Source organism: Chrysochloris asiatica, unplaced genomic scaffold, assembly GCF_000296735.1.
Source record: "Chrysochloris asiatica unplaced genomic scaffold, ChrAsi1.0 scaffold00042, whole genome shotgun sequence".
Lineage (NCBI taxonomy): Eukaryota > Metazoa > Chordata > Mammalia > Afrosoricida > Chrysochloridae > Chrysochloris > Chrysochloris asiatica.
The window spans coordinates 4,099,857-4,110,902 of record NW_006408560.1 but is presented as its reverse complement, the minus strand read 5'-3'; the positions used below and the strand labels follow the sequence as shown (position 1 = coordinate 4,110,902).

At 43.6% G+C, this 11,046-nt stretch overlaps 1 protein-coding gene across 1 annotated transcript in view; it reads left to right on the top strand.

Annotated features, from left to right (window-relative positions):
* Window positions 1-1,239: 1,239 nt before the first annotated feature.
* The window catches only part of PRKAB2 (protein kinase, AMP-activated, beta 2 non-catalytic subunit), an 18,042-nt gene continuing 8,235 nt past the window's right edge, over window positions 1,240-11,046 (top strand). Inside the window, exons 1-4 of the mRNA XM_006861316.1 lie at window positions 1,240-1,414; window positions 8,764-8,930; window positions 9,759-9,852; window positions 10,090-10,210. Coding sequence (XP_006861378.1) covers window positions 1,259-1,414; window positions 8,764-8,930; window positions 9,759-9,852; window positions 10,090-10,210 — 538 coding nt within the window. The 5' untranslated portion in view covers window positions 1,240-1,258. The remainder of the gene's footprint in view (window positions 1,415-8,763; window positions 8,931-9,758; window positions 9,853-10,089; window positions 10,211-11,046) is intronic.

Here is an 11,046-nt window from a genome sequence, read left to right as displayed (position 1 = left end):
CTGAAGGCTGCGGTGTGGTCTTTGATCTTCATCAGCATGTATTTTAAGTCCTCTTCGCTTTCAGCAAGCAAGGCTGTATCATCTGCAGGCTGTTAATGAGTTTTCCTTCAATCCTGATGCCACATTCTTCTTCATATAATCTAAACTCAGAAACCCTACACTCGGTTGCTATGTGTCAGAATTGACTCAAAGGCACTTAACAACCTTCTTCATTCCCTTCAAGTCTTTCCTGGAATCCTAATCGGCTGACTGCTCCTTTGCCGTTCCTGCAGCACACAGTTTACACCTCCAGCAATGACTCCTACTTCCTTCTGCTGGAATTGGAAGTCCTTTTTCGAATTCGCCATAGGAACTCACCTCTCTGGGATTGCCTCTCATAAAGAGGCTGCCCAGACAACGTTTTGGCGAGGCTGGGGCCGGTTGAGCTAAACAAGAAGAAATCAGCCCCTCTCCTCTGGGTACGAAGCACTGAACTTCAGGGAGGTAGTCTCTGAGTATCCAGTATCGTTTAGGGGACCGTCCCCTCTTTCGGGTAGGACTAGCGACGGACTCACTGGCAATTCCCAGTCACGTCTGCTGGGACGGCTTCAGGGCCTGCACCGCGGACGACAGAGCTGGGTGTAGGGCGCCCCCTTCCGGCGCTGGAGGCCGCCCGCGGCTGCCCACCATTGAGGGTGGGTGTAGGGCGCCCTCTTCCGGCGCTGGAGGCCGCCCGCGGCTGCCCACCATTGAGGCGGCAGCAAGGCGGCTAGAGTGGCACCCGGAGCCCCGGCGCCACGGGGGCGCGGCCGCAGGGAAGGCGTGTGGGGCGTGCCCACGGCTACGGGTCTTGTAGCCATTTTAGGTGGGAATCCGGATCCCTACCCAGAGGTACGGCTTCAATTTCAATAACTTTATTGATGGCTTTGTCCACAGCGCAGCCATTGCACCAGGGATCGGGAGATAAGGGAGCGAAGCGCGGGAGGTGATTGGGGTGGGGGCTAATTGGGATGCGGGCAAAGAGCGCGGGGGCTGCGGGGGAGTTACCGAAATCGGGTTTCCTAAGGAAGGGGCGGTGAGGGGATCTAGGGATCCCCGGGCGCTGCTGGAGCCTCGAGAGGGAGGGGATCCCGGGGCACGGCTTCCCCGGGGCGGGGATTCCCTGCGCGGATCCCTGGGCGCAGGGGCGGGGCCGGGGGCGCCTCTGACGCGTCGGCCGGGGTGTCCCCTGCACCGTGTTGTTGTCCGCGTCAGGTGGCTCCGGGCTCGAGCCGCAGTCATGGGAAACACCACTAGCGACCGGGTGTCCGGGGAGCGCCAGGGCGCCAAGGCAGCGCGCGCCGAGGGTGCCGGCAGCCATGGCTCGGGCAAGGAGCACAAAATCATGGTGGGGAGCATCGACGACCCTAGCGTCTTCAGCCTGCAGGACTCCAAGGTAAGCACCCCCACACCCCGAGTTGGTGACGGTGCACAGGCTCCACCTCCCGAGGTGGTTCTTTCTCAGCACACGGACACGGGTTACTATATTTGAATTAAAGAGGTCTTCCAGGGTCGGGGCAGTTACATGATCATTTCTTTCACATTCCTGCCACGAAAATAGGATACCGAAACCCAGTTCTTATTTTCATGATTTTCTGACTAATCTTTTGATCCCATTTTTAGGATGAGGGATGATGAATCCCCACAGAATTCTTGGTTCTGAAAGGCAGTTTCTAGGGTGTGTTGCTGAATTGTGAGCTACATATAAGCTGTAGAGCAGCGGTGGGGAACATTTTTCAGCCAAAATTCATAACATTATTCGCCGGCCATGCAAAATTGGCAACTTAAAAACTAGCCTGCTATATTTGATCAAATATTTAATGAACTCCCCCCTAATGTGATGGCTGGAACTGCAGTTGCCTTGGCAGGGCCAGATCAAATGATTTGAGGGCCTTGTACTGCCGGTGGGGACTCCTGGTGGTGGTGGTTGTGTGCCAGGGAGTCAGTTTCGACTCAGACTCATAGTAACTCCCGCATAGGGTTTCTGAGGCTGTAAATTTTTAGGGGAGCAGAAAGCTTCATCTTTTTCCCACAGAACAGCTGGTAGTTTCGAACTGTTGACCTTGAGCTTCGCAGCCTGACTCGTAACCACTATGCTATAGGATCGGAATCAGACTGCAAAGCACAGGTCAATGGTTCAAACCCAACAGCTGCTCCTCAGAAACCCTATCCAGGGTCGATGTGACTCAGAACCAAATTGACAGCATTTAACAACAACTACAACAACAATAGGCCAGTAAGCCGGAAGTTTCACACCCCTGCTCTGGAGAATAATTAAAGAGGGTAGGTTTTCAAAGCTGACCGCAGGTGACAGTTTCTTAGTTTTGCACTGCAGTGGGTAAATGAATTTTATTTATCCTGAAAGTGTCTTTGTTGGTCTTGTTAAGTGCTGTGCAGTTGGTTCCAACTCATAGCTACCCTGTGGAGGATTATCTAAGGAGCAACTGGTAAGTTTCAACAGCCTATCTGTCCAGTGTTTATCCTACAGCTCACACCATGGAAGCTTAGCAGGCCTCTTCCTCTCCCCCTTTGGCATGGCTGTTAGCAGCCACCACTGTCTTTGAATACCTTATGGAGCCTTGGTTCTGCAGTATTTAAAAGGTCGGCTGCTCTCTGGGAGAAAGACCTGGCCATCTAATCCTGTAAAGATTTCCTACTGCCAGTAGAGTCATTTCTGACTCACAGCCTTAGAAACTTTATAGGATCATTCTGCTCTGTCACATGGCATCTCTGACAGTGGAAATTGACTCCACAGCATCAAGCAACAACAGTCCTAGTCGTAGGGACCAACAAAGGACATGACTTGGTTGACTAGTCAGTTTCTTCCTTTTCTTATTAGTTGTTTGGCTGAGACTCTGCTTCTGTAACACCCAACAGATTCTCAAGTGGGAAAGCAAATGATTCCAGGACTCCAGGATTTCGCTACCTCCCTGTTGTTGTTAGATGCCATCAGTTCTGACTCATAATGACCCCATGTACACACAACAGAACAAAACACTTCCCGGCCCTGTACTGTCCTCACAATTTTTGCTATGTTTGAGCCCATTGCTGCAACTACTGTGGTCAGTCCATCTCATTGAGAGTCTTCCTCTTTTTTTTTAAAAAATGCTTTATTGTGAATTATATGATAGTTTACATGGGAGGACATCAGCTTCACATTGATCCTGTCGTATGTCGTTTCCTTGCCATGGTTACAATCCCTTCCATGTATCATCCATCAACCAAAGGGTATACCCTGCAAGCCTGCCCCCCCAGTCATCTGCATACCGCCCCTCTCCCTCTCTGGGTTCAAAGTCTCCAGCCACTCCATCTTCCCGCGTCGTCGTCTCTGCCCCCATCCCTGGCATCACTGCTTCTCTGGGTAGGCTTCCCTTCTCCACTCTTCTCCTTTGGTGGTCCCAGGGACCTCTGCTCTTGAAAGTCTTCCTCTTTTTTTGATGACTCTCTGCTTCTCAGTATCTGTTGCTGCTGTTGCGTTCCATTGAGTCAGTTCCGAGTATATATCTGTATAGGGTTTTCGAGGAGCGGCTTGTGAGTTTGAACCACTGACCCTGCAGTTCAAACAGACCTTGAGGTCAAAGTGCTTATCCTGTGGTACCACATGTACCTCAAAATGTTGCCATGGCTAGAAAAAACAACCCATAGCTGCCCCGAGACCTTGTTCTCAATTCTAAGGCAGCACCTTGTGTTCATTCTACAGAAAGTTTAGATGGCATCATTGTGAATCCCAGCCTATGTTTTTAATTATTTTAGAGCTTTCAGCATACTCTTAGTTCCTGCAAATTCACCTGATGGCACTGAAATAGAAAAATGTATTTCTTATCACCTCGTTATTTCCCATCAAACTGGAGTTTTACACAGAAAAGAGAGGATTTTGGTAACATGAATTTTGGAGTCTATGGTTTGTATATTTCCTTGGCGCCCAATTGAAAAATAATCACTGAGTGAGAATGAGGAGCACTGAAAGGAGCAATGCTAGGGATTTCTTCTCTGTGCTTTTCTTCCCTCTTCTACCTCACGACTTCTGTTTTATCATTTAGACTATCTAAGCAGTCATCTGAATTTGCTTCAAAGCTGTCTCAAGATGATCTGCCTCATTGTATTTTTACCCTTTTCTTACTTTGATGACTCAATACCTAACTATTTGTAGAACACTGACTACAGTAATCAATGTCCTGAATAAAAGCCAATACTCAATCTACATTAGGGCCTATTTTGGATCATTCCTTCCCTCACTTTACTCTTGATATTTGTGAGAAAAGAAAATTGGTTTAGGTAATTCTAAGGTCTCTTCCAAATACAAAACTTCATACTTCTAAATGTACCTTCTGCACTTCTCCCATTTTACTTTATCTTCCAAGTGCACTTCGAATTGTTGTTTTGCCTGTTTTCCTGGTGGTTTTGCTGACTATTTAACTTGGTGTAAACGATCTTTCTGCTAGTCAGCTTCCCTCATGCCTACCCTGTAATATCATATGTGGAAGGGCTTTACTCCAAAGCTAGGCATATTAATAGTTTATAGCTTTCAAATTCTAAACTAAAAATCTAAGTCATCAAAATAATGTTAGAAACAGTGGCAGCGATAGCAACACTCTTTGGTGGACTAATTCAGTGGCTCTCAATGCTGTTACATTAAAAACGTGAGATTTTAAAAGACATCCTATGGAAAATCTGAAAAATTCGCAAAGCAGGAGCACTGTATAGTGAATTTGTATGTACCTTTTACTCAATTTAAATAATATTAAACCATGAATAATTTTCTTTACCTTAGTCCACACTTGCCCAGTTATTTGAAGCAAACTCTAGACATCAATTCAAATATTTTATTTGTAAATATTTCAGGATCTGTCTGTAAAGATGAGACTTTATCCCTTTCTTTATCTTAACATAATCACAGTGTTATTATCTGGGAAGCTTTTAAAAATTAGATCTCTAGCCTCTATACCTAAATCAAGGAGTCCTGGTTATGCAGTGGTTAAAGCGCTCTACTTCTAGCCAAAAGGTCACCTGCTTTGTGGGAGAAAGATGTGACAGCCTGCTTTCCTAAAGATTTACAACCTTGGAAACCCTATGGGTTAATTCTACCCTCTCCTCTAGGGTCACCATGAGTTAGAATCAACTCGATGACAATGGGGTTGTTGTTGTGCCATCGAGTCAGTTCTGACCCATAGCGACCCTCTATAGGGTTTCTGAGGAGCAGCTGGTGAGCTTGTATTGCCGACCTTGCAGTTCAAATGGCTTTGCAGTGTGGCGCATTAACCCCACAGCGTCACACCTGGACTCCTAGGTTATAACAAAATCAGAGGGTTATTCTGAGGCATATGTTGAAAAAAACAAAACATAATTCTGATGCAGCCAGTTAGGCAAGAGTGCTTTGTTTGGAAAATATGGAGATCAAGGTTTTCACTTAAGTCAGTTCCTTACATAATATGAAAGTCCTTTTAGTTCTCTTCTCCATTTACTTGGATTATGCTGTTATCAGTAAGTAGCGTATAGTATAGTTTTAAGGAACATCAAGAAAGTAAAGAAAGTTGCTGTGATTAGGTGTTGTTGATTCAATTCCAACTCTTAGCAACCCCATGTACAACAGAACAAAATAGCTTCCCAGTTGTGGACCATTCACACAGTTGTTGCTGTGTTTGAGCTCATTGCAGCCATTGTGTCACTTCATCATATTGAGGGTCATAGTTGCCCCTCTACCAACCATGATGTCCTTCTCCAAGGACCTCAACTATTTTGAGTAGAAACTCAAATGAACAAGCTAGTCTTCTTTTCTTTAACCTGTGCTATTTTATTTAGTAATATCTTGATTTAATATATATTATCTCATTGGCTTATTTTTCAGTCCTTTTTGCCAGTCTAAAATAAGACATTTGTGGCTCAGTGATGAAGATCTCGTCCTCCATGTGGGAGACCTGGGTTCGATTCTCAGCTAATACTCCTCATGCATAGCTGCCACCTACGTATCTGTCAGGGAGGCTTGTGTGTTGGTAGGTTGCTAAACAAGTTTCAGCAGAGCTTCCAGACTTAGAGTAGGAAGAAAGTCCTGGTGATGTACTTCCATAAATCAGCCAGTGAAAACCTTATGAATCACAATGGTCCCATTATGAATCATGATACTGGCCGAGGACTAAGCAGTACTTCATTTTTCTCATAAGCCTACAGATCTCATTTGACACTAGAACTGCTCTGGGTAAAGAAAGCTGCATTTTTTATCTATTGCTCCTTGAGATTCCAGAAATAATTAATATAAAGCTAGCATGGAGCCCTCGTGTGGTGCTGTAGGGTAAATATTGGATTGCTAACTGCAAGGTTGGCATTTCAAACTCACCAGCTGCTCCTCGGAAACCCTATACAGGGTTGCTATGAGTCAGAACTGACTCAATGGCACTTAACAACAGCAGCAATGTAGATAAACAAGTAGGATTTCATAACTATCTAAATTTTAAGAAATCTGTTATTTGGTTTTAAATTTTAAATTTTTATTCTTTTTGCAACTTATTAGCAGAAATAGTGTATGAATTACTGATCAATTCCATTACATCCCATTTTCATTGTAATTGATCAATGGAAGATGTTTATATTTGTGAAAATACGGGTTTTATTTTTTATATACCAATACTTTGTTTTTATGTGCTTTCTCCTAAGAAACATTCATAAACATATGTGGAGTTATAGGATAAGCACTGAACTGCTAATCACAAGGTCAGCAGTTCATACTAACCAGCTGCTCCTTGGAAATTCTATACAGGGTCACTATGAGTCAGAATCCACTTGGTGGCACTTAACAACAGCATGAGTTAAATTGGTAATAAAAGTAAGCACCCTGCTTCCCTCCCTTTTTTTTAAAGGGAGAGTCTTTTGTTGTTGTTGTTGGGTGCCATCGAGTCGGCACCAACTCATAGCGACCTTATGCACAGCATAACAAAACACTGCCCGATCCTGGGCCAAACTCACTACTGTTGCCACACTTGGCCAGTACATCTCGTTGGGGGTCAACCTCTCCTTCTCTGACCCTCCTCCTTACCAAACATGATATCCTTCTCCAGCGGCTGGTCCCTCCTGACAATATGTCCAAAGTATGAGAGACGAAGTTTGGCCATCTTGGCCTCTAAGGAGCACTCTGGCTGCACTTCTTCCAAAATGGATCTGTTGGTTCTTTTGGCAGTCCATGGCACTTTTAGTATTCTCCTCCAACACCACAACTCAAAGGCATCAATTCTTCTACGATCTTCCTTATTCACTGTCCAGCTTTCGCATGCATACGCGGTTATTGAAAATACCATGGCTTGGGTCAGGTACACCTTAGTCCTCAAGCTGACGTCTTTGCTCTTCAACACTAAACTCCCTGGGTGGTATAAACAGTCAAAAGGTTGGCAGTTCAAATCTACCCAGAGAAATTTTGGAAGCCAGACCTGGTGACCTGGTCCCGAAAGCCTTGGCAATCCTTGGGGCAGTTTTAATCAGAGGGTCAACATGAGTCAGAACCGATTCAACAGCATACAATAGCAGCCCTGCTCTGAAACAATGAGTGATGTGTTCAGACTTCAAAAGTTAGGCTGTGAGTCAGGCAGTAATTGAGTATAAGCTGTTTGACTGTTATGGTCTTAGATAAGTTCTTTTTCTATAGTTTGTTCATAACTTGATTTAGTTGCTGATTGCAGAGCCTATGGATCCTTAACAGAAGCCACCACCCATTTCTGGTCTGGGTAAGTGTCTTCATTTCCTTGTTTTTGTTGTTAAGTGCTGCTGAGTTGGTTCCGACTCATAGCGACCCTGTATAGGGTTTCCAAGGAGTACCTGTTGAGCTCGAACTGCCGACCTTGCTGTTCAAACTGACTTTGTAGTCCAGTGCATTAACCCACAGTGCCACACTAGTACTCCTAGTTTCCTAGGGCTGCCATACAAAATCCCCTAAAGTAAGTGGTTTTAAAGAATAGAAATGTATTCTCTCTCAGATCTGGAACCCAGCAGTCCAAAACAGGTTATCAACTATAAGTTTCTTCTAAGAGATTTGAGAGAGGAGCTCTTACCTGCGTCTCTCCTGGCTTTTGGTGGCTGCCAACAATCATTGGCATTCCTTTTGGTTGTGTAAACAGGTCATTGCATGATTGTTGTTGTTAAGTGCCGTCAAGTCAGTTCCAACTCATAGCGACCCTGTATAAGATTTCTGAGGAATGACTAGTGAATTTGAACCACCAACCTTGTGGTTCAAACCAACCTTGAGGTCAAGTGCTTATCCTATAGCGCCACACACTCCCCATATTTGTGACTTGAATTGAGCCTTGGTGGTGTAGTGGGTTATATGTTGGACTGGTAACCACAAGGTTGGCATTTTAAACCCACCAGCTGCTCTGAGTGAGAAAGATGAAGGAAGCTGTCAATCTCACAAGGATCTACAGCCTCAGAAATCCTGGGGATCAGTTCTCCCTGTCCTGTAGGGCCACTATGTGATGGAATTGACTCTGGCAGTGGTAGTGGATATTTGTAACTTGGCTTTCATGTCTGTTCATCCTTTTATAGGACACTGCTCAGAAGGGACTCAGACTAATACCCACCTTACTCTGGTCTGACTTGCCTGATAAAACCTTCAAAGAAAGACCCTGTTGTCTCAGACAAGGTCACATTGACATGTACATAGATTAGGACTTTTGGGAGGATGTAATTCAAGCTTAAAAGGAGAGTAACCTTTTAAGAATCCTTGAATAGCAGTTTATTCTAGGTATAACCTAATTCTTCTTACAGCTCCCTGGAGACAAAGAGTTTATATCATGGCAGCAAGATTTGGAAGACGCTGTAAAGCCCACACAGCAAGCCCGCCCCACTGTTATCCGCTGGTCTGAAGGAGGCAAGGAGGTCTTCATCTCTGGGTCCTTCAACAATTGGAGTACCAAGATTCCACTGATTAAGAGGTGAAGACAAGAGTCTTGATGGTCCAAGAATAAAGATAAGATTTCTTTTCTCAAAAGAGGGGCCTGTCTCGACTACTCCCCTCCACCAGTTGGGACTTTGTCTGGAGCACACCCTTGTCTGTAACCACTTACTATTTCTGTGCCTTTTTATTTATTTATTTATTTTTTTAACCTCATTGTGTGTTTTACCACTTGAAATACCATTACCTCCGAGAAAGTTATAATTTTAGTGAGTACATTCTGTGTTAAATCTTTTCTATGTTTGCAAAGTCTTCTGTATTTGGCTGAATTCAATTACTCTTTCTTTTTTTCTGAGTCCAATTACTCTTAACTTCCACACTGAAGCAGAATACAGTGCTGAGTTCTTCATAGTGACATTATGTGTCACTTGGAGAGCAATAGTGAGTTATGTAATTTGTTATCAGAATGGGCCTTGCTTGGTGTAAATAGTTTGCCAGAAAAGGCTTACCAAAATATAGAAATGGTATCTTGAGGCATTTCAATATCCTGAACCTACCTGTTATTTTATTTACACATGAAGTGAAGGGTTTATTGCCGAAACAAAATCGTACTAAAGTAAACCATTTGGGGACATCAATATCTTTAAATATTTTTCCAAATGATTAATTAAGAACTAAAGTTGTTGAGAGGGCCTGACAGATACATGTCCAAGGTGATACGAAAAGGAGAGTGGTTTTATAACTCCAGGAGTTACAAAGATTTAGGAACTTGGGAGATCATGGGTATGATACTGTGATTGCCACATACCTTGTATATTGTCTTCTAATAGGAGCTTGAATGTCTGACTTTTCTCTTTTTTTTCTGTAGCCATAATGACTTTGTTGCCATCCTGGACCTTCCTGAGGGAGAACACCAGTATAAGTTCTTCGTGGATGGGCAGTGGATTCATGATCCATCAGAGGTAAGGCCTTGATCTCCAAGGGTAACCCTTAACAGTCTTTGTTTTAGTGATCATTTGGTGTCAAATGTCTGTACTGTCAGGATTGATGGATGACAGCGCCCCCTACACTGTAGGGTTTCTCTCTTGATAAAAGATGGAGTTGCCAAGTATGATCATTTTTACTTTTAGCAAGAGGAGGGTTGGATGGAAGAGAATTTGAAAAGGGGATTTATTAATCTTTTGCATTCACTGTTTCAGCCTGTGGTTACCAGTCAGCTTGGCACAATTAATAATTTGATCCATGTCAAGAAATCGGATTTTGAGGTATTTGATGCTTTAAAGTTAGATTCTATGGAAAGCTCAGAGACATCTTGCCGAGGTAATTTTGTAGTATTTCCTCTTTCTTACTTGTCTATGTTTAATGGGTGTCCTTTCACAACAGTGTTTTCCCCCCATTTTATTTTCAATAATTTTCTGAATTCTTTATACTGTATTTTAATGTATATTTGTTGTTATGTTGGTGAGTGCCGTCACATAAATAACATGCACACACACAAAATACTTTGAAATAATGAAATTAAATAAAACACTTCTTGAATAATGCGTGGAACCAGTAGGTGAGTTTGTACTGCCAACTTTTAAGTTAAAATACAATATATGTTTCTGCTGTAAATATTTGGGTCTCCTTGTCTGAGACAAACTCATCTCAGTCTGTTGTTATTCTTAAGTGCCATAGAATCATTTTCAACTCAGTGACCCTATGTACAACAGAAAAAACACTGCCCAGTCCAACGCCCTCCACACAGCCATTTCTGTATTTGAGCCCATTGTCAATCTATCTCATTGGGGTCTTCCTCTTTTTTACTGACCCACTACCAAGCATGGTGCCCTTTTCCAAGGACTGGTCCCTCCTGATAACACTTCCAAAGTACAAGAGACGAAGTCTCATCATTCTCCCATCTAAGGACCATTCTAGCTGTTCTTCTCCCAACAGTTTTGTTCATTCTTCTGGCAGTCTATAGTATATTCAGTATTCCTCACCAGCACCATAAGTCAAAGGCATCAATTTTTCTTTGGTCTTCCTTTTTTATTGTCCAGCTTTTACATGCATATGAATTGATTGAAAGTCCCATGGCTTAGGTCAGATGCACCTTAGTGACATCTTTGCTTTTGAACACTTTCAGGAAGTCTTTTTCGGCTGATTTTGACCAATGC